The following is a 23810-nucleotide window of genomic DNA, read 5'->3' as shown; positions in this document are numbered from 1 at the left end:
TTGCTGAGATGTTCTCCTCCAACAGGAGCTGACAGCAGTCTCTGCTTCGCCCCTTTCCCTGGTGGTGGTTCCTGAGCTCTGTGAGATGCTGGAGGTGCTTGCTGACAAGAGCTTGTGAGTGCAGGAGCGGAACGGGGCTGGTCACCAGAGTGGGACAGAGGGGAAGAAATAGTTCTTGAGGCTGCAAACCTTCACCGTCTTCACCATCTTCTCTCAAAATAGGTCTCTGGTATTTTTCCCCTGCCAAGGAAGAATTTAAAGGGGCTTTTTAGAAGGAGTTCCTTTGTTAAGGTCCAGGACTTGCTTCTCCCTCTAACACTTGCTGCAGGGTAGGTTGCTGTGGGAGATGTGCTGTAGAGGAAAGGGAGGGATCGCTGTACAAACCCAAGCTGCACACTTTATCTTCTCAATGACTGCAATAAACTCAAATGCCATTTTTCCCCCCTCCCCTTCAGCCTGGCTGCAGTTGTCCTTTAGTCCACTGCTTTACCAGAGGATTAGCTATTCTAGGCTTTCCCCTTCCTATTAAGATTTTACTAGAATTATCTTAAGCCCCAGGAGACGGAAGGGAGCTCAGCAGAGCCGCTCTCTGCTAAAAAACCCTTGCTAATGAGTTTTGTGAGGGAGCAGCCTGATCTTGTGTGATTGAAATCTCTCATTGTAACACACACCTTCTTCCATACTTCTCTCTTCCATCGGCCTCCCCGGGAAGCACAAAAGGAGCTGGGAGGAGGAGGAGGGGGAAGGCTCCCCGGCTCGTCCTTACGCTCTCCCGACTGCGCTTTTGCCGGGAAGAGAATTCCTGCTGTAAAGCTGTGCCAAAGGCAGGGCGGTTGCTGTCTCAGCTCTTTTCATGAGATCCCTCCTTCAGATTGCATCAGGTCCCTACATGGAAGCTGGAGGGAGCAGAGTGTTTGTCATGCAGCTGGGATCCCTGCTTCTGCGCCCTGCGGCGGTGATTAATTGCAGGTTGGGGAGAGGAGTGAGCTAGAAGAAGCCTTTTGCGGTAGCAGGGGTGACAGCAGGAGGCACAGGCTGACCCAGGGGGCTCTCGGGTTCACCTGAGCACAGAAGATCTTGTCAGTGAGTTTTTAAGGGCTTTTAATGACCGCTCTTAATGATGAATGCCACCACTCCTTACCTGGATGGAAAGGTCTGTCTGTCTTGGACAGAAACACGGGTGGTTTTGAGAGCTCGTGGATGTCTGAGCGTTTCTGGTGTGAAGTTCTCCATCCGTTCTCTTACCCTCACACATCACCCTTCGTTCCTTAAATCATGTGCCAGGGCTGTTGGACTGAAGAAGCCAGCTCTCTGGATGCATCCCAGGTACTATTGCTACCATCTCTTTGAATCCTGCCTCTAAAAAGAGATTCCTTGTCCCTCTTGCTACGCGCGTCGCTCCTGGCTGGGTGATTTCAAGCCCTGCTGCCCACTGAATAGCCGTGCCCGTGGCTGCCACTGCTGCTGCTCCTGGGGAATGCAAGAGGAAAGGAGGAAAAAAAGGCCACCAACCTGTCATTGTTCAACTCCTGCCTCATCAAAGATTTAAATGCACGGCCTCTGCCAGCCTCATCAGTAAGCTTGGGTTGCTGTCACCTCGCAGGATGAATGATGTCCCCGTGGAGGTGGCACCCAGCTAGCTATTTGTTAACGCTCCGTGCAGGGATATAAGATGGCAACCTCAGGCTGAGGTTATCTCCTCTCCGTGACACCGAGTGAGTTATGAGCTAATAGCACTTTATTAAAATAGTATTTTGTATTGGAGAGCAAATCTAAGAGCAGATGGATTAGCAAGCAATCCATCACCCCCCATCTCTGCCACTGCCAGCTGAAACGCCTTCTCTGTGCTCCAACCACTGCAGCTGGGAGACAGATTTACAGCCTGGTCATCCATCTCTTCTCAGTTACTTCTGAATGCAATGCACTGGGAGGAAAGTTCCATTGTGCCAGTACAAGATGTGAGCACCCCACACCTTCTCCCCAGGGCACGTCCCACGCTGTAGGACTTTGGGGAGACAGGAGTCTCCCCAGGAAGTATTTCTCTGCCAACCTGTGGCTGTGGTTTGAATGGAGAAGAAACCCTCAGATTCTTTTATCACCCATTGTCTGTGGCTGTTTCCATTTTATTGCAACATTATTATTCTCCTATTTTATTTTTTTTTTTAAGTGGTGAATCTGATTAATTTGTCCAGCCTGTAATGCAAGTCACTGGCCGACTCTGGGAAGCTGTGCTGTTCCAGGAGGTTCTGAGTAGCTCCAAGAAGACCCCAAGTGGTCCTCCACCTCCTGCCCTGGCTCTAATTGTTCTCACCTCAACAGAAGTCACACCATCTGTCTTCTGCTGGCCATTTTTTTACCCCCAGACATCATTTGAGCTGCCGGTGCCTGCAACCATCACTCAGTTCTGTGACAGCAGCTCCCTGCCTTCTGCCTGGGTGGGTTTTTTTCCTCTCTCTCCTCCTTCTGTGGGTTTTATTCATGTTGTGGGGGTTTCTTTGCTTGGGTGTTGGGTTTTTTTATTGCTGCTCTGCTTTCACACAGGGTCTCCAGCAAGACTTGCCCAGAACAACACGTACAGCAGCATCTTTTGCTCATAAGGACTGAAGTCCTGCTCATGTCAGACTCGGTCTGTTTTTGTGTTTGTGTCCTGTTCCAGGGGAGAAAAGAGCAGAATAAAGAACATTAAAGGGCTGGTTTTGGTACTGCTGGGCTGGGAAATGAGCACATCTCTCCTGATCCGTGCCACAGCCCAGGTCTCCTGCACCCTGCCTTTCTTCCTTGCCCTCCCTGGCAATAGGCTCCTCTCTGGAGGCAGCTTGCACCCAGAATTTGCTTTTAACAGTAAAATATTTGTCTTCTTTTTAAATCAATTTCAGACCTCGGGGCTTCTCTCTGTTCCCAGTGAGTGGGAGACGAGGAAGGTAAAATCTGGGATATAACCAGGGGGAAATGGCACAGCCCTTCATCAGGGATCAGGGCTGGGCACAGCTTTTTTTTTTCCCCCCCACCATCTGAGCCATGTTTGTGCCTCTTCCTCCTCTTTTAAACCCTTTGCCCACACACTGGTGACCTGCTGTGCCCCTGCCAAGCCTCCAGCCTCTCACCCCTGGAGCATCGCTCGGTTCAAAGGGTTGGAAAAAAGACTCAGATGCAAAACATGCAAAAAACTATTTTACTGACAAACAGCAAAGGACGGGCTTAGTTCCAGGAGCTGAACGGGTTATCTATTATACAAACATATTACTGAAAGGGAAGGAATGGCTGAAATACACTCACTCGTTGACCCAAATAAAATCACAGTGTGCTTTTTTCTATTGCCTCCCCCCACCCCCAGGCTCTCTGCTCCCCCCGGCCTCAGCGCCACCACGGCCGCCGGAGAACACAAGCTGTAGGTGACGTTTGCCTGTGCAAGTGTATTTAATAATAATAATAATTAAAAAAAAATAATAAAATTAGCCATTTATTGCTTTTCAACCACAGTAGAGATTATTCTACGATTAGACTCAGGGCAGAGTATAATCTCTCTCTCTCTCTGTTAGTATCAACGCGCGTTGGACCTCTTCCTGCCGGATGCATGCAAAAAGTTGGTTTGAGTGCAGCCAAAAATCAAAAAAAAAAAAAAAAAAAAAAAAAAAAAAGAAAAGAAGGATTAACAACTGGGGAAAACAGCACTCCCAAGTCTTGTTCTCGTATTCTCCCTGTAGAGCACTATTGAAAGAAATCTTCCTCAGCTGGGTGCTCTCTCCTGCGAGGGTTTCCACTGCCTTCATCACTGCAAGCTGAGGGTGCTCAGCAGGACTGAGCCACCCCCCGTGTCACCCCTCCCCGGGCTCAGCTTGAAGAGGGGACTAAAACTACCCACCCCATGGAAAAGAAATGAGCGTGGATGGACGGGGAGGTACCAAAGAGGAGGAACAGGCGTCATGCAGTGAACATGATGGCACACACGGGTATAAACACACTGAGACACACACACACATGGAACTGGGACAGCATCCCGTGAGCCAAGCTGGGATGCTGCAAACTGGCAGCCAAGGCTCCTCGCTGTGCTCCTCAAACCTGCCCACGTTGTCCTTCTCCTCTGCCTCCTCCTCTTTTGCCCCCACAGCCCACAAGACGGGAGGTGGCAGGCCTGGCATTTTTATATTTTTAGATTTTTCTCTTCTCTAAATTCACTTGCTGCTTTGTGCTCTCCCAGGCACCACGGTGAGCTGGCCTGGCCTGAGAGGACACCTCATCTTCCTAAGGAAGAACCAGCAGTCCTGTGTCCCCCTCCTGTCTGTCCCCTGCTCTGCGTCCCATTGTCACTGAAACATACAGGTTGCAAAGCATTTGATCCAAATGTCTTCCTATTTGTACCGTGTGCTCTAGTAATAGAAATACTTCTGTTCTTTTACATCCAGAGGTGCTCTGGGAGCTTCTGGTGGCTACTTCTACCTTCAAAGCCCTCTGAATGCAGAAGAGACCTTCATTATCTCCATCTTCACCCACACACACTCTTCCTCGATACCACGCTGAACGTTCCACCAGCCTCTGCTTTTCTCCACCTGCCTTTCCACACCCCTCCTTCGCAGCAGGTCCCAGCCACCAGCAGCAAACTGGGCTCCTCACACCCAAAAACCACAGGTGAACCTTTCCCTGCCGATCTCAGCTCTGGAAAATCAGCACGTACCGTTTTAAACTCTTATCTCTGCTCTAAAAATAGCCCCTCTTGAGGCGTCACAAAATCCCCTCACCCCCCCCCACTCTCCAATTCTGCAGAAACCTCCCTCAAAGCATCTGGTGGCCGAGAGCTGAGATGGTGCACGGTTCCCTCACCCCACAGACGCAGCTGGGGGCTCTGCAGCCCCGTATTTTCCCTTCCCCAAGGCTCTGACCAGCGTCTTGCCCAGCCCTGACTTTGCTGTGTCAACTCCCTGATGCCAAAGTTACATTCTCCCAAGAGAACCCCTTTTGTTTGGGGTTTTTCTGTTGTTTTTTGGTTTTGGGTTGTGTTTTTTTTTTGCTGAGTTGTCTTGTTATCGTTGTTTTGATCTGTGGTTATTTTTTGTTGGTTTGGTTTTTTTTTTGTGTGTGTGTGAAGACTGGATCAGAGGCAAGAGAACAACAAACAAGTCGACACTAGTACATCTCAGACAATTAAACAAGGAGAGAACACCCCCACAACCAGACAAAAGCAAGACGAACACGCGCGCGGGAGGAGAAGACGGTGCAAGGGCAGACTCTACGGACAACGGAGCTGCGAGCGAGAGTAGCAACCTCACTTGGACAGAGGAACGAGGGACCACGAAGCTGGACATTGCTGGTAAGGCTCACACCTCGAGCAGAGGGGACAGGGTGGGGACAGGGACAAGATGTCGAGCAGAGAGAGGGGGTGCTGCTGGGGGCGATGCGGTGGGGTTCTGCAGGACTCGGAACATGGTGGCCTCTTCCACCTTCTGCTTCTCCAGTGGGGGCTTGTCATTCCCCAAAGAGAAGGCCTGGCAGACACTTGGTTGTTTGGAAGACCTGTCATCTTCTGCACCCCACCACGGGTTCAATGGCACAGGGGACCTGGGCTGCTCCTCAAGGAGTAACCACCACTTGGTGCGTGAGGTCAACCAGTGCCACCAACGGGCATGGCCTCACCTCTGGTACATAGGGTCCCATCTACAGCAGCTTCCTAAAAAAAGGCACCTCACAGCAGGAACCTGACCTTGTGTCTCAGTTAAGCTGGCTGTTGGAAATCACCCCTGCACAGGAGATGGACCAGATCTCTGGGGTCAGGAATAGGACCTGGCCATACTGCATGGAAGGAACTGTGTCCCTTATTTATTAAGGATGAGAATCAAAGGCTTGATCAATTCCCCGGGATTAATCCCATGGGGTTGGTGTGTCCTGGGACAAAACTTGCTCTGTGAGGGTACTTCTCGTTCCCTTGGATTTAAGACCAGTGAATTATTCCCAGTTAATTTAATTTCACTGAGAGCATTGTTTGCTTTATGTATTGACTAAGTGTAACCAAGGGGTAGGCTCACAAGGTAACAGCTGCAGACACAGCAGATTTAAAAAAACATCTGATCTTAAACAGTGGGAATATGTACCATGTAGGATCTTTTTTTTTTCCCTCTTCCAGAGCCTTATATTCTTCTGAAATTCTGGTGTGGATCAAACTTAATCAGTGTGAGCCATCACTTCACTCTTTCCAGCTCTAAGTTTCTTATTTAATGATGTTCCAACTAAGGTCCGTTACTAGAGCAGAGAAGAACCAGATTTTCACTTCAGTCTGAGTTTAGGTCACTGCCTTAAGCCTCTCCTGTGAGAGGGCTCCAAGTGGAAAGATTATTATTTAAAGTGCTTTCTTTCCCCCACAACTAGTTCCAGAGCCTCAGTATTTGTCCTTATCATGATGGAATTTTCTCCCCTGCAAAACATTGTCCCATCTGAAGACACATCCGTGCCATGAACCCGTTTTATGGTACAGACCCTATTCTTTGCAGCCAGTTAGGTGTGTGCCACCACACAAGGGCAACCAGACCAGCTGTTTGGCCAGCTCTCCCCTGGCCACTCTAAGGGTGATGCTCCGATGGAGGGAGCATCTTATGCCTCTCGAGGAGGAGCCTGTATGGTCAAACTCACAAAGCTCAGAGGCTAAGGGAGGTTGCAAAGCCGCGTGTCTTGGAAAGGAGCTGCTCAAGGAAAAGTCATTCTGAAGATACTGAGATGTGGCTACAGACGTGACAACCATGTCCTGAACGAAAGACAGTCAAGCAGACAGACATACGTATGGACCAGGCAATTATTTAGGCCCAGGCAGAAACTGGACAAGAGGCACAGGGGAACAGCAAGGGAACAGCAAAGGTAGGAATGGCAGAGAAACAGGTACATTTGGCTCTTGGGCAGCTTTGGGGCTTGTAAATAACTGACCTGAACCTGGGCGTAGGAAACAATGGAAAAACCTAAGACTCAGAAGCTGAAGAGTGAAGAAAAGAGCAGGGAGCCGTGGTGTCCTTTTTCCTTCACACACATTGCAATCAAACAATAGGAGGTCACTGATAATCAACATCAGTTTCTCATAATGTTCTTCATCCTTTTGTTCTGGATGTTTTCCCCATTTAAGCACAGGCCCACCCAATACAAAATAACGAATGAAGGAGAAATGATTGGGATTTGGGGCTACCACCTTACATTCTTGGGGCTGGCGTCTCCCTCCCCTGTTCCTCTCCATAAAATCCTCTCTCTTCCCACTGCAGGTGCTGCTGACCACTGCCCAGCACGTCCAAAAGCAATGCTTCTGGGCACATTTGCTTCCCTCCCCCAGCAGAACATGACTGCTACAGGATCGGGATACCACAACGCTGTCTAGGTGCACACAGACAACTCTGGAAGTGAAGGAGGTCTCTGGATGTGGAGGTTGGTTTCAGATACTTGACAGCTACCTTGAAACCCACACTGAAGCTGCAGCCAGGGGAATCTTAGACTGGTAGAATGGCTTCGGTTGGAAGGGACCTTAAAGACCGCCTCGTTCCAACCCCCTGCCCTGGGCAGGGACACCTCCCACCAGACCAAGTTGCTCAAAGCCCCATCCAACCCAGCCTTGGACGCTTTGAGGGATGGAAAGCAAAGGCAAAACCACAACAGAGCATCCTTGTGTTTGATTCAACCCGTTATTGGGACATTTGACTCTGTAGGTGAGTTTGGCTTCAGGCTCACATCTCTCTGTGTTCCTCAAGCCAAGCCCACTCTGCTGCCCAAGTGCTATGTCATCTCGGAGCAGTAACACAAGAAGATGGGTGGCTCTTCATCTGCAGGAGGAGTGAGGCTGTCACCAGGACCCTCTCACTGCCTTGTCAGTGTTTCTGGGGTGGTATCAACCAGGGCCTCGGGCTCAGCCCCTGAGAAGAGGGGGGAGAGCAGCTCCTTTCCTCCCAGCAAGGGGTGGGGGGTGGTTCTGCAGCAGAGGGGTATGATCAGGGTGCGAGTCAAGTCGGATCTGACACCATTCAACTCAATACACTTCTCCCCACACACCAGGAGCCACTTCTCTCTGGCATCAGTGGAGAAGAAATGGTACCACCGACCTAAAAGCGGTGTAACCCCAGCAGCACCAGCCCTGTCAAACGGACCCACACCTCCTCGTGCTCTTTCCCCTGGCACCACCATTTCTTGGATGGCTTAAGGCAGGTCTCAGCGTACAGCAACACCAACAACAGACCAGTTACACCATTCCCAGCCCTTCCTTCCCCCACAGCAACTCCCCCAACACGTGAACCAAAGCAAGAAGGGACATTGTGCCTTCACAGCCAGCTGGCAGCAGTCCCCATCCAAACCTCTCACCAGCTGAGCCCTCCCGGCCACAGAAAGAACAGAGCAGAGCAAAACCAAGCCAAAGGACCAAAGAAACAGGGGGGACTTGAGCTCTTGGATGAGAAACTCCACATCTTCTTCATGTTGTCCCACCTCCATACCCTTGGCCAACATTGCCCGTGGGGTAGCTGGATGTGCAGGACAGCCGTGAACGCCAGGAAAAGGAAAGGGGCCGGGGTGGGGTTGAAAGTATAATGCAAATATCTTTTTCTCTTTTTTTTTTTCGGTTGTTTTTGTTTGTCTGCTTTTTACATATGTACACAAGTCCGACAATAAAATGTGGAACACAGTGCAATGTCTTGGCTGCGTAGCATCCAGGACTGGCTTAGTTGTGCATCGTGGTGTGCCACAGGGACACACGGGATGGAGAAGTAAAATCGTGTCCTCGGCTGGCTTCCACTGAGGAGCAAACCGGTGGCTGTTCCCCTGGAAGAAGAGCAAAAGTCCTTTTTAAAACCTCACTGCAGTCTCTGGAGGGGAAGGCATTCCTCAGAGGTGCCGTGGGCTCGGGTGCCCGTTATGGTACAGCTTCTGTTTGATGTGCACCATGTTCCCAGTCGCCTCCTCGTACTGCCTGTGGTGACGTTTTCTGAACTCCTTTAGGTTACAAAACTTTGGAATCCAAGACCAGGAGTTGTCTGGAAGGCAGAAAGGAGAAGGGAGATGAGATATTTACAGGAACGGTGAGACCCACGTTCTCCTGCCTTGCCTAGCCCTGCCCCACAGAAACCAGGCATGAGTTATGGCCTCAGCAAGGCCAGCCTTGACCTTCAGACTGCTGCCACATCCCTCTTCCATCCTGGCCCTTTTCTTCTGTCTCCTGAAACACCGGCCAATTTCATGCAACACCAGCAGGAGCCACGTTCTGCCCCACAGCCGGTACAGGCTGTACAGCATCAGGTGGGTTTTATCCAGCATTTCAGCCCAAGAACCTTTCCCTGTAGCGACGTTTCAGCTGCCACCCAGTTTCATGAGAGCTTTGGGTCATTCCACCCCAAAATGCACATACCCCAACCCCACAAAGGAGAATTTGGAAGTCCCAGAGAACAATAGATGGTAGAAAGCTGAACTATCGTGACCGGCAGGAGGTGGTAGGAGGCTCCTCTGGCCAACTCTGCTCTGGCAGCTCCTGTGAAGTGCAACCTGGTGTCTGAGTTTCTACAGAATATTTTCTATTTTAAGAAATCTCTTCCATCAGGAAGGAGCTATAGGTTATTCTCATAGACCAAAATTTAAGCTGATCAGGCCACAATGTGACATTGAGTCATTGCTAAGTGGTGCTCATGTATTTTGGGCAGGGCTCTACATCCTGTACCAGTACAGTATTTTGTATTATCCCTACCCCTGTCTCTCAGGCACCGTTTCTTTCCTTAGAAGGAAATTTGAGCTTAGGTACTCGTTCCACAAAGAAAGAGGTACCCTTTCTGCTTTAAAATGACTAGTTGAGTTGAATGAATAGGAAACACCTAAAGGCTCAATGTTCATTATTTTGCTGCAGAGGTTTCAGCCTGTCTTCAGTGAAACGTTCTCAGCACAGCACACTGCCTTCTCCTCGGACAGAACAGCTCAAGGGATGTAAAACCTTCACTGGAAAGAGCCATCACATCCCATTGCACAGGTTATAGATACACTGGAGACCTCACCTACGGATAAGAGGAGGGCTTCCTGAGTCTCTTCTCCATTTATTTGTGATGAACATTTGATTGTGAGGCCAGAGGGCTGTTAATGGAGCTGGGAACAGCGGAGGCACGGATCTGGGGAGCAACTAGCCTGGTTTAAGAGCAGCCTGGTCCCGTGTGGCTGGTGCAACACCACTAAGACGGCACTAAGAGACAGAGTCTCAGGCCAGAGGGGTGTCAGCCTCCTGCATCGTGAAAGGGGCACTGCCAAAGGGTTGCTCAGGAAAGAAAAATCCGGGTGTAAAGTCATCCTGCATTCATTTTCTGAAAAGATGTAGCTGCACAGTATTTTGCACCATTGGCAAACCCCTTCTTAAACCCTTAGAAGGTGCATACACAAGGAGATAAAAAAAAAAAAAAGAAAGAAAAAACATCGTTCAGTTTAAATACTAAATTAATTACTAGCATTGGCCTTTATTACTAAAAATAAAAATCTATGCAGTATCCTTTCTCAAGAAGGTGCCATGTCTGTAGCTTCCAGCTCTGAAGAGCTCTATTGCCCAAGGAGCTCCTGCCAGCCCCGCTGGCTTCAGGAGCACTGATGAGATCACAGCCACAGGTGGGCTGGTCAAAAACAGGTGTTATGGCCTCAAGATTGGCTCAGTACCTTAGATCTCACTGGAAACTCTGACAATTAGCCTTCTGCTTGGGAAATGACAGCAAGACAGCCTCGAGAGAGTCCTGATTCAGAAAGCGTTCAGGCAGGCTGCTGGGGACTTGGGAAGACTAATGAGAAATTAATATCATTTTGATCTGAGTTTTTAGAAAGCGATAGTCCACTTCCCTAATTAGAATTTCTTACAGGTTTACAGATAAATCTTACTCTTGCTCGCTCTCCTTTTCCTCTGAGCTGTAGTTTAACAGACACCATCAGTCACAGTCAGAGAGCCTGAGATTTGTAGGGACACTGTCATGGAATTTCAAGTTATTCACTATTTTAACAGTTTTCTGTCTTTTTCCCCCCTCCAACAATTAAAGTCCATGGGATGTCTGTGCTGAGAGAGCAAAGAGGGGCTAAGAGGGCCTCTGCAGGAGCGTCTGTTGGTCATTCTCAGGGTGTTAGTTCAGGATGCTGAGGTCCAAGGACTAACTGTGGCTAACACCTCCCTGCGGGGCTGATGTCACTACTGCAAAATGAAATTGACACATCTGGAAATGCAACAAGGATGGGGAAACCTCAGCTGGTGTGTTCCTGAGACAACACAGGAATGTCTGTCATTGTCACCATGTCGTTGCACGTTTCTACAAACGAGGAGAGGCTGCACCCCCCCAAGGCACGTGCCTGGCGGCAAATCACACACACAGAAAAATCCAGATTGCAGGGAAAGTTTTGTCTGGCCTGAAAATATTCTGCCCAGACGTGCAGCCACCATCTGCCAGCCCGCCCACGTGCAAACACGTCGCTTTCCACCAAAAACCCTTTTGCACCAACACTTCCCCAAGCAGAGCCCCTCGAGGCCGGGCTCCTCGGCTGCCTCTTTCCACCTAAACATTCCCGCTCACACAAAGAGGGCTGGGATAGGGCTGGCCAGGCCAAATCCACACAGAACAAACCCTGGAGGAGTGTTGACCTCCTCCAGCAGCCTCAGAGGACAGGGCAAGGGACCTGAGGAAGGAGGAAGGGAGCCCGTGAGGCTGCACTTACCATACCGTCGGCTGGTTCTCCAGGCTCGCACCGCATAGTGGAGAACCCCATCCATCCACACCAGAAACCAGCTTATACAAAAGCCCAGCAAAAGTCCCAGCATCAGATCAATCTCTTGCTTGGTTACATTGTCAGTCACAAAGTAGTTCTCCGAGGAGTCCACCACTGACTGGTCCCCGTCATACGGAATAACGTAATGGACATGATGCCTGTTGCGGGGAACAGAGACAGGGAGAAGCATCAGTGGAGCAGAGCAGAGAAGGTTTTCCCCATGCAGTGCCCATTCTTGTGGCCAGGGGCTGGTTTAACACCGTTCCTCCGAGTTCCTACCAACATCCCCGGGAGCAGAAGTGCTGTCTTGGCTTTTTGTGCTTAGGTCAGCAGAGGAATTGGCAGGGAGGGAGGTGGAAACGTATAGAAACCCCAAGCCCTGCCTGCGACTCGTGTCGTGCTCCTGACACAGGCTCTCTGTGCCTGTGGTTGTCATCTGTAAAACGGAAGATAATATTAAGGACAGCGGGAGAGGCTGGAGTGGTCACCCCCCCGGAGATGTAAAGGGCACTTGTGCCTGCGTGTTGGCAGGGAGAGGTCAATAACACTGTGCTCCAGAGCCTACACACGGGGAGGGGACAGCCCTGAGAACGTGACCACAACCTACTGCCTCCCAGGAGCCAGAGAAGTCCTCTGTGATGCAGCACTGCCAGCCTCACGCCACCTCTCCGTGGCACCACTCCAACTGATGTCCCATCACCCCCAGGAAAACCAGACCCCCCTCTTCCTCGTACCGGAGCAGAGCGTGTTTACAGCCAGGGAGGAAGCCCTTCAATTCATCTGCAGACAGCAGATGGCAGAGACCCTGCAGCACATCACCCCTGGAAGAGTCATCCTCCACGCTCTGAGGTTTTCTCAGGTTTTCTTACTGCAGGAGTGGGGTGGTTTGGGATGTGGGGGGGGTCTCCTTCACCCTCCTCAAGGAACAGGCAGCAATTACTGTCTGTGGCAGGAGCAGCCAGCGAGCCTTCTCATAGTACCCTGAGCATCACCAGCAGCTGCAGCTGAACCTCACCCTCCCTCAGACAGCACTTGGGCTCAGGAAGGTCTCCCAGCTTCATCCCATCCCATCCCACCACTCATCACTTGCTGGGGACACAGTCCTTGCATTGTAGCTGGTCTCCAAAAAGAAAACAATGCCATCAGCTTACTGCTGGCCCCAAAGAGCAGAGCACAGAAGTGCAGCAGATGCCCTGCTGTGCCAGAGGCTGCTGGCCTCCTTCAGGGGACAGCATGGGTGCTGGAGCTTCCAGAGATCTACATCTCTCTCGGGGGGTTCTGGAGAAGCTGGTCCCTTGCCTTATGCCAGCAGGGGTGACTGGGTTCATTTGTGCAACGGGATGATGGAGACCAAGCTTGGGATGATGCCAAACTCCCTGAAAGACCCCAGTTAAACTGGAAAAAGCAGGGGGATAGGAGGGATGGAGGGAGGGAGGGAGTTGTAGAGCAGAAAAAACAAGTCAGGTGTGGGGGGGCTGAATGGGAGGGACCAGCTGTGACGGGTGAGATGAGCGTGTGGGACGGGAGGATCTCAGACGACAGGGGATGCGGGATGCAAAGCAAAACTGGAAGAAAGCTGCTCTGGAGCTTCTGCATCTGCTTCAAACGGCTCTTAACCTTCCCTGAGAGCAGCCAGGAGCCATGAGGCTGCCCGGGCTCCGTGCTCAGCCATCCTGCCTCCTCCCACTGCCTGCTGTAGAGACAGGGTCACTGCTGCCAGGGAGCCCAGGAATGGCCACCCAGCCGTGACGAGGGGCACTGAGCAGCCCCACGTGCCTGCCAGGACCACCGAGGTTGTGGGCATCACACCCCCACCACAACAGCCTGCAGCACAGATCCATCACCAGTGCTCCCAGCTCAAGGCCAGGACACAGTTTGTGTCCCCCACCACAACAGCCTGCAGCACAGATCCGTCACCAGTGCTCCCAGCTCAAGGCCAGGGCACAGTTTGCGTGGGTTCTCCCACCCCAGCATCGCCCACCACCACCCCCACCACCATCACCCTGCCCTCCCGTCCTTCCCACATCCATGGGCCCATCCTGGCTGCCACAGGCAGGAGAGGAGGATACCAGGAGAGGAGGATATCGCTGGAGGCCTCTGAATATGCATGAGGTGCAGGTTGCTCAATAATCACGCCTGAGAAACGTCCAAATATTTACACAAACAAACCTCCACTCAAAGGAACCTACTGAAAACAGCCCTAATCTCAGCAACGACTTAATGGAGGCCACCTGCACCAGAGGCACCAGCTCCCAGCACACCAAGGCATGTGGGGCTGGTGCACAACCTGGTGCCATGGCATGTGGGGGGGTGGTGGAAAGGGTTGTGTGGATGGGAACCCATCTCACCATGGTCCTGCTGTCTAGTTCTGCTCCCCGTTTGCATCCAGCAAAGGCCCCAGTACCAGGGACCAGCCTGGGGCAGTAGGAGAAAGGAGGCGCATCCAAGCCAGCTCTGATGGCAGCTCAAAATGACCTCAAAGGCAGGCTCTGCTCGTGCCTCCTCTTGCTGGTGGGTTTGTAACAAGAGGTATTTTCCTTCATTTGGTCCAGGGAAGTCTAAGGGGAAGAGGGTGTGAGGGAGGGCTCCCAGAAAGGGAGCTCTTATTCATGAATGGGAGGGCTCCCGTTAATTTCATGAACACATTAACTTACTCCCTTTTGCTTCTTGCAGTACAGAAACAGCCTGAGGGCTGAGTCCACAAACACCTCCAGAAACTCAGACTCCTTCAAATGATCAAGAGCTTGAGTCCCTCAGCGGGAGCTGCTCTGTATCTCCTCTGCATTGCTGGGTCACAACCCACAGCGTCACCAACACGCAGCCGCCTCTGGGCTTGAGAGAAGCGACACTGCCCAGACACAGCGAGGATGGACCCATTGCTGGGAAGGGAGTGCAGACATCTTGCCACACATGAGGTGGCTTTCATGGAGGGTCTCAGCTCTGTGCCAGAAGGACCATAAACAGTTCGGGTTGGAAGGGACCTTAAAGACCATCCAGTCCCACTCCCTGCCCTGGGCAGGAACACCTCCCACCAGCCCAGGTTGCTCCAAGCTCCAAGGCCATCCAACCTGGCCTTGAACCCCTCCAGGGATGGGGCAGCCACAGCTTCTCTGGGCAACCTGGGCCAGGCTCTCACCACCCTCACAGCAAAAGGTTTCTTCCCCAGATCTCATCTCCATCTCCCTTCTTTCAGTGTCAAACCCTTCCCCCTCCTCCTATGGCTCCCCTCCCTGATCCAGAGTCCCTCCCCATCTCTCCTGGAGCCCCTTTAGGGACTGGAAGGGGCTCTAAGGTCTCCTCAGAGCCTTCTCTTCACCAGGCTGAGCCTCCCCAACTCTCTCTGTCCATCAAAGAGAGTCCTGGCATCCTCTCCTCCCGCTGCCACACTTCCCCCCATGCTCAGGAGCAGGGATGTGCCTGTAGCACTCACATACATGTGCGCACACACACACACACACGTGTAGCACCGCAGTAACATGGGACACAGCCCTCTCCTCACGTGCTTCACCTGAGGTTTTTTTTTCCCCTACCACAGAGCCTGTTCCCCTCACAGCTCCTGTCCTCTGCTTGCAGGGCACTGAGGGAAGGGACACAGTCACCTCTTCCCTGCCTTGTCCCTCTCCTCGGTGCAGGCTGACTCTGCACTCTGCAGTGGGATCTCCTCCAGCCTGGAGAGCCGGGGGACTGCCGTGCCCAGGGCAGCGAGGAGTCAGTCCAGGCACATGGAGCCACCAAGAAGCCCAAAGGCGATTCACGGGAGGCAAAATTCCACAGAGAGCAATAACTTTGACCTCTCTGGATTTGACAACTTAACTTCTCCAAGTATCATAAATCAATGTTGGATCCCACATGCAAATATCCTTAAAAGAAAAGCCTCTTGTCACCGAAGCACTCCAGGAAAGCACGCGAGGCCCTGCCCTCCTACCTTCTGGGCAGCTTTTGGGAACCCTGAGTTACCAGAGTAGGTCTATGCAGTGGAGATGTCAATTTCCACACCATAGTGTTTTCTGGAAAGGGTTTAACAAGGCTTGGGGAAGATGAATTTTCCTTGCTAGGGCAACAGTTGGGAGACCTGGGCCACAGGAAATTTTATGCTTCGTTTTGGCTTAACAGGACCGAGTGGTGCCTCTGAGATGGGAAAGGGAACAGGGACAGACCCCCAGAAGTTTTCTGTTGCAGCTCAAGTCCTTGGGGACATTACAGGAGTGATTCAGAGACGCTGCCACACCAGCACAGCACGTTATTAATAGTGTGCAAAGGTCCAGGGTCCCCACCGCATATCAAGGGAATTGGAAACTGGAACGTGGCCTGGATGGCTCTGGGGGCTAGATCCAGAGAGGGAATGGATCCCCTCCAAGCTGAGCACAACATGGGTGCAGCAGGTCACCACCACCTCCACGCCAGTGCTCCTCCAGGGAGGGCAGTGCTGGAGACCAGGCTCTGGTAGGGCAGTTTCAGAAACGTGGATGTCCAGGGGCTGACATAACCCTCCAGCCAGTGCCTGTTTCACCAACCAAAGACCTTTGAGAAGAGACAAAAATCGCCTTCAACCTCACATCACCTCAGCCAGCAGCCAGAGGACTGACATGGGTGTGAGGACTCGGGGGTTCACAGCACCCTCAGATGTGAGAGAGCTGTCACAAAGTACCTGTGGTCCTCAAAAGGTAAACCCAGGACCTGATTGTGTTTTCTCTACAAGAAAAAGCTCTACCAAACAACCTGAGGGCCAATTCCTAGGCAGTTCGAGCTGGTATCAGTTGTCACAACAGATCCTGGCCAAATTATTCCTATAAGGTTAATTATGGGCCACCTTCCTTCACGGGCCATACAATTTCAGCCATGCCCACCCTTGATGTGGCAGAGCTTCCACAGGAAACAGATGTAATTGTAGGAAGAGAACTGTAACCAGCCTTCAGGCCAGAAACACCCTTGAAAGCAGGAGGCTCTGGTGATAGAATCATAGAATGGTTAGAGTTGGAAGGGACCTCAAAGATCATTGACTTCCAACCCCCTGCCCTGGGCAGGGACACCTCCCACCAGAGCAGGTTGCTCAAGGCCACATCCAGCCTGGCCTTGAACACTTCCAGGGATGGGGCATCCACAACTTCCCTGGGCAACCTGTTCCAGTGTCTCACCACCCTTATAGTAAAAAATTTCTTCCTGAGATGTAATCTAATGGCCAGCATCTGCTCTCCTGAAGCAAGGGAGAGACTGGATTTGCTGATCCATCCCCAGCCAGGCAGCACCTGGCCCAGGTGGGGAACTGAAGCTGTGTCTGTGCCCGTGTGCTGGAGCTGGTGGCATCCCTGTCCCCTTTCCCGGTCTTTGTGACAAAGGGGAAAAAACCTCCAGGTTTTTATTTCCCTCCAGGGCTGGAGCAGAGCCTTGGCCAGCACGGCCGGGACGTTTCCCTACAGAGCTGCCCGAAGCGCTATTGTCCCTTCCAGTGACCTTGCGTGTGTGCTGGCTGCTGCAGCCACCGCACAGCACGGGAGCCTCCAGAAAAGCGCCACTGGGCCCTCGTTTTAAATGCAAAGAGCCCGTCGCTGCTGCCTCTCACTGCCCACATTCCCCCCCCTCCATCGGGGATGTCGGCGCGATGATGCTCTGGCTCCCTCCTGGGCAGGTGTCACTCCCAGTCGGTCGCCAACATGTCACATCTCACGTGTCAGCTCTCACAACCTGGATGGACTGACCATTTCCCAACCTCCAGCAGCAGCAGGATTTGGGGGAACGTGGCTTCTCCTGCCCTCCACGGGGGGGCTGCAAGCAGAGCTCGATGCCGTTCGCCATCCCTGCCTGACCTTGCTGCCTCTCCTCAAAGGTGCCAACCAGCCCCCACGCCTCTCAGAGCCCACGGACCAGTGTGGACAGCACCACTGCACAGGTGGAAACATCTCCCTGGGATCCTTCACACCCTTAACCGCCACCAGAAGCCCCCCCAAAAAAGGCCTGGTGGTCTCCGGCACCAGGCAATGAGCACTCCCAGCACATCCACAGAGGATCTGGGGATGGAGAGGTTTCATGATTTCTCCAGAGTGGTTGGGAAAGGGGGAAACAGAGCAAAAATGTACTCGCTGTGTACCCCCAGCAGCAGCAGCCTGGGACATGCATTGGCCTGAGCGTGGAGGGCAGCATTTGGCCCCTCACAGACAGAGTCTGGTGAGCAGCAGCATTCAAACCCATGCTCCAGCCCCACCGACCATCCTCCCTGGTCACTGGTGCTGCCAGGGACCCCCAGTACCAGGGCAGAGCCCCAGCCAGCAGCCAGCTCACACATTTCCACCCCATTCCCAGCCTGGGAAGCAGCCCAGGGGGTCTCCATGCACACCAGTCGCTCAGGAGAGCTCCTGCTGTGAGACTCTCCCTCCTGGATCAGAGCCTAGGGCTGAGGTATCCCTCAGATGGGAAGAGCTGACTTGAGGGTTGGCCAAGCCCCCGGCTCTGCTGCAGGGTGCTGGCATCCAGGTAAGGCTGACACTCCTCCTCAGTCCTTTCCAACCCCACTTACGGGGAGAGGCTTTGCCCAGGAAGGAATGACTCACCCAAGGTCACTCAGAAGGTCAGTGGCAAGGAGAATACATGCCAGAGCTCCCGAGGTCCCTGTCCTTTCCCAGAGAGGGAACTTCCAAGCCCTCCCAGGTTGTTTTGACGGGTCCTTGCTCCATGCAGGTGTCATCTGTTCTCTCCAACTCACCCTGCCTCCACGGACGGACGCCCTTTGGTGTTTTTCCTTTGCATGACATCACCCAGCTCCTGATCTGCTGCCAGCTCTCTGCTTCCAGAGAGGACCCTTTACTGGCTGGGACAGAGACATTCGGACTGGGGCAGTGCTACACTTCTGCAGCCCTCCCTAGCCCTGCCCTCTCCTGGGAATAGCTACAGCCCAGGGAGGCAGGACCTCCCACATGCCCCAGCACAGTGATTTGGACAGCCTGAACATCTCCACATGCTGAGGACAGAAAGTGCCAGGCTCCCCCAGGGATCTGCTCCAGCAGGCACATTCCTGCATGGCATCAACAGGAGCCAGCAGGAGTGTAAATGTGGCTGTCACCCCTTCTTCCTCCGGCAAGAAGGCAGATGTGAGGAAAGGAACAGTCCCCGTCACACCAGGGATGCCTGTGCAGGCTCCGTACCAGCACCGGGTGCCAGGGTCCCTGTCTCTCTGCTGATGTCCTCCCTACGTGCACCATCACTACATCAGTGTCCCTTCTGGGGACTGGAAGGACCATTTTTCTACTGAGCAGCTGTAGATGCACCTCGAGTGGCCTCAGGAGTTCTGGCAGCTTCACCCTCCTTGGCTCCAGTGCTACCAGTAGGGAAAGCACCATCCCAACCTAAGAGTGATGGCCCACCTGCATAGAGGAGAACATCTGCTCCCACCCAGAGACCCAGAGGCCCATCCAGCTCAGGTCCAGGAGCAGGACCACTCCTGTGGCAAAGGCACTGTCCATCCCAGTCTCATCCAAACCAAAAAGAGCAGCTCTGTGGACGTTGCAAATAGGCATCAGCCTCCACCACCTGTATCTTTGCCCTGGGATGGAGAGAAGGGCAGAGTCCATGGGCTGCTCCAGACAGTGTTGCCTCCCAACACCTCGCATCCAGCCACCCATGGGGTCCAGTCCCTGCAGCCCCTGAAAACCTGGCACAGCTCAGCATTCACCAGCACCTTCTTGATTCTCCTGCATCCAGTGAGAGTCCACAACTCCCTTCTGACTTCACACATCTGAAGATCCCCCGCCGGGGCCCAGCACAGCGAGGTCACTCTTGCTTCAGCAAGCTGCTACCTTGCTTCTGGCAAACAGTGACAAGCAACAGCTTCAGCCTGAAACAGCCCCAGCGACCCTGTCCCCCCTCCCAGGGATGTGCAGAGCGAGGGTGGAGATCAGCCCGACCAGCACCAAGTGCTCAGTGTCCAGCACTGAAGATGGGGCTGGCTTTCTTCCCCAAATGTCCTCACCCCAGCAGCTCTCCCCAGTCACTGCCACCACATCCAGCGCTTAGGAACATGGATAAAAACTCAAAGTATAGTCCCCAGCTGTGGGAAATGAGGCCCTCTCTACAAGCAAGGGTTGGCAGAGGACATTTCAGGAAGAAGAGGGCAGGGTGCCCGAAGCTGGCTCTCCCTTTCGCTTGTCCTGGGACCTTCTTCCAGCCTCAGTCCCCCGTGGAGAGAACAGGCAGAGCCCAGGGACAGACACATCCGTGCCCATGAGAGACCCCAGCCCCAGCCTCTGTACAACCCAAAGAGCTCTTTGGGGAGACAGCAGGACAGTCACCCCTGCTGGCCATGCACTCAGGTGGCTCCAACGAGCCCAGAGCCACCAAAAGATGGGCAGAGCCTGGGGGACCCCTGAGTATGGCTCCTGCCTGCCAGCCTCCCACCACAGAGCAGCACTGGAGGGGGACTCTCCACATCCCAGACACCCCTCCCTGGGGGGCAGAAAGCATGGACAGAACCAAGTGAGGAGATGGAGCTGGAAACACAGCAGCCTTCCCAGTCTTCTGGCTGGAAAGGGCACTCCAGCATCACACAGGGACAGCCAAGGGGTGACGTCTGGGCTTTTTCCCTGGAGCTTCACAGGGATGAGGTGGCACTGAGAGGTCTGGGAGAAGCAGAACACAGAGCCCCAAATCCCTTGGCCTCAGCTGGCACCCGAACCTCACACAGGTGGTGTTCCACAGGCCACCACCAGGCAAGGTGACAGTCCCCAGCCCCTCACACTGACACAGGCTCAGTGCAGACTGACTCCTTCCAGCGAGCACATCCATCCTGCTGTACGCTGGATGTCCACGGCCAGCCCGGGGTGTCTGGACACAGTAGACCATTCCTGGAGGAGAGATCCACTCTGATACCCCGAGGAAGGTACAACCAGGACAGGAAACTGGCAGGAAAACGTTTCTGAATGAATATGCTGGTGTGACTGACACTACAACCCAGGCCAGGGCAGGAGGGAAAAACAATAATCGCAGCATCTCAGGCTATTGCACATCAACCTTCAGTCATTCCCATTCCTCTTTCCCTTCTCCAACATTGACTCATTTTCCCCATTCCTCCCAGCAACACACTGACCTGCAGGCAGTTCCCTCCTCCAAGGACTCCCTTTGGTTACTGACAAATGAAGAGTTGTCCTTTATCAGTCCCTGGTACCACCGTTCACAACACGCTCCGGGCTCCATCCTTGCCTCACGTGGGGCAGAACCCCTCATGGTTCATGCCCCATGCGTTGAAGGCCTGCACTCGGAGCACTTGGGCAAGTGGTAAAAAGGCACATCCAGCATCATCTGCCTTTTAAATCCAAGAACTTGGACCACTGGCATTCGGGCAGCAGGTCAGAGCTCAGGGAGAACAGGTGAGGATCACAGACCGACCCATGCCATGAGGCCACACCAAGCCTGATAGCATTGGGATGCCTTGTGGAAGTGTCTCCTGCATCAGAGCATGAACAGGTTGAAACCAACACTCATGCACAACGAGAGCCCCTGCCCAGGAGTGATTTGTGCTCCCGGTATGCTATTTCTGCTGGCAAGAGCCATGGCTCCTACATACCTAAGGCAACTGGTAAACTTCAGCTTTTCACCTCCTCGCAGCTCCATGCTTGACAGTTTGGAAGCTGTTTTGTGCACTTTCTAAGAAATGACCTAACTATGTCTGGGGAGAGTGCCATGGCTAATTTATCTGCCTTCAACAGCATCTCTGCAGACATAGAGTTAGAGGAGAGAGGAATGGCCCCGCCACCTTCTCCAACTTGGGTAGCAGGAGGGACACTCTGCCAACACCACCAGTGGGACCTGGCACTCCTCAGTCACTCCAGCTGATGTTAAAGTCTATTACCAGCAGCCAATTTCCACCACCCCTGAATGCAACTGTGACAAGTAAAAAGAAAAACTGGTTGAAGAGGCAGAGAAAAACTCTTAAACTAGTGAGAGAAGTGAAACTAATGAAGAAGACTCCAAAAAATTACCTAAGAAAAAGCCAAACCCTGCCAAAAAAAAAAAAAAAAAAAAAGAAGTCAAAGACACTGTGGACATTTCTTGTCCCCAGTCTTCCCAACTGACCTTAACACAGAGGTGCCTGTGGTGCCCAAGGAGCCAGGTATTTAGGGTCTGCTTACCAGATCACTCAGGGCCTGGCTGCATTTGACCCCAGAGATGCTGCCTGTACTTTCTTTGCTGTTCTGCCACAGGAGGCTGAGGAGGAACCGTGGGGAGAAAGGTAACGCTCACCTTCGGTGAACGAAGCAGAGTAGAAGGGCAAAGCAGTTTCCCTTCATTAAGTGATGAACATCCTCGTTTCAGCTTAGTTTCCACCCCAGGGACACCAGAGGGATGTGACGCCTGGGAGACAGGATGCAGTTGGTCCCAGGGGCAGCTCAAAGAGGAGAGAAGCTCAGTCTAGATGTTGGCTGTGGCAGGGGAGGGCTCTTTTACCTGGCACAGCCTTCATGCTGCTTTATCTCCCCCCCAGACAAGAAACTCTCCAGCAGGCAGTGAGGAACCAGGCACAGGAGGGGACTGAGGCCTCCAGGAGAGCAGGGTAAGGATCACAGACAGCAATCCCATAGAGGGGAGAGATTCACCCCCCCAAAACTCAGTCCCCAGGCTCTAAAGCCCAGCCACAAGCTCAGCACCACCACGATTACACTTGACACAAGAAGTGCTGTGTTGTTTAGAATCACTCAGTCCCCAGGCTCTAAAGCCCAGCCACAAGCTCAGCACCACCACGATTACACTTGACACAAGTGCTGCGTTGTTTAGAATCGAGCATCGCCAAAATCAGCCATGGAGAGAGGTAAGTATCTGTCCAGTCATAAACTTCTACACAGCAAAGGCATTTGCTCCTGGCACAGAACCCACCCCGCTGCCCTCAGCTTGCTCCACGCTCCCCAAAAGCACAGACCAGCTCTGCCCCGAGCATCGTTACAACCTCAGGAGAAAAGCCAACGGAGAATTTAAAGCTGATTAAAGATTGCAAAGCCTCAAAGTGACACCGTCCTAGACAGCAACGCTCCTTCCTGGCCACAGATCCTCTCTGTTCGCCAAACCCCTGCTCTTTTTAAGCCACACAACCCCCAACCACAACACCCAGACCACAAACACCGAGGAACAACACAGCCCAGTGACAACAAAGGCAAAATGACAAGCGTTTAAATCAAAGTTACTCACTTTCCCAGGGCTCCCAGATGCATTTACACAAGCATGCACACAAAGGAAAATGGACTTCCAGGCCCACAGAAAACTCTTTTTCCAGGAAAAAAACACCCCACACACACACAAAAAAAAAACAAACCCAAAAAATAACCCCTGTGTTGATGGAGGAGCTGCCAAGGAAGGCGAGACACAGCCAGAATGCAAAGATGGTAGCCCAACCAGCAGCACCCTGCTGCTGGCCACCACCTCGCTGTGCCTCACCAATGGGATGAGGTGGGAAGGGGCTGGAGGGGACACACACACACACACACAGGTGAGAGGGATCTCAGGCAGGTAACTTACCTCCCACAGTTGCAGTGGCAAACTCGGTCTTCCCCTCTCAGATGCGGTAAGATGTAATTGTGAAATCTGTCCAACAACGCATTCATGTCCATCAAGCAAGCTATTGCCTGTAAGAGCCCATAACCAAGGCATCTGGTCAACTCTGGATGATGGAATAAAACATTGACTCTAGTTTGATTGCCAAAGACTGAAGCAGTCATAAAGAAAAGAATATCTTGGGTGTTTCACGGGGCACACGCACCCGCACACACACACACACACACACACGGAGGTGCACAGGCTAAAGGGACGGTGCAGGGAGAGGAAAGGAGGAGGAGGAGGAGGGAGAGTAACCTTGACTTACCAGCTCATATTTCTGCCTCAAGTGCCCAAGTCGCCATGGAGATCATCACGCACATGCGATCTGCAGACAGATATGATGCATGGCTGCAAAAATGGCAGAGCCTATGCACAGAGCCCGGCAGAGAAGAGTGAGGCATTGGGGACCATTTTCTATTCTGTCTGCTACTGCAAGTCCTGCTGATTTGAAATAGTCTGTAGGAGCATGTCCGAGCAGATTTAATTACAGAGTTTACAGTTCAGGAAGACGCTGATAC

At 52.6% G+C, this 23810-nt stretch overlaps 1 protein-coding gene across 1 annotated transcript; it reads right to left on the bottom strand.

Moving 5' to 3' along the window:
- Positions 1–4994: 4994 nt before the first annotated feature.
- On the bottom strand, positions 4995–23414 carry TMEM240 (transmembrane protein 240). Its single transcript, XM_014941502.1, has 3 exons — positions 23215–23414; positions 11671–11879; positions 4995–8984 (listed from the first exon to the last, which is right to left on the bottom strand). The coding sequence occupies exons 1-3, from the start codon at positions 23412–23414 to the stop codon at positions 8836–8838; spliced, it is 558 nt and encodes a 185-aa protein (XP_014796988.1). The 3' UTR covers positions 4995–8835.
- Positions 23415–23810: the final 396 nt, after the last annotated feature.

The sequence above is a fragment of the Calidris pugnax genome, unplaced genomic scaffold (genome assembly GCF_001431845.1).
Source record: "Calidris pugnax isolate Ruff unplaced genomic scaffold, ASM143184v1 scaffold82, whole genome shotgun sequence".
NCBI lineage: Eukaryota > Metazoa > Chordata > Aves > Charadriiformes > Scolopacidae > Calidris > Calidris pugnax.
This window is presented reverse-complemented; position numbering and strand designations above follow the sequence as displayed.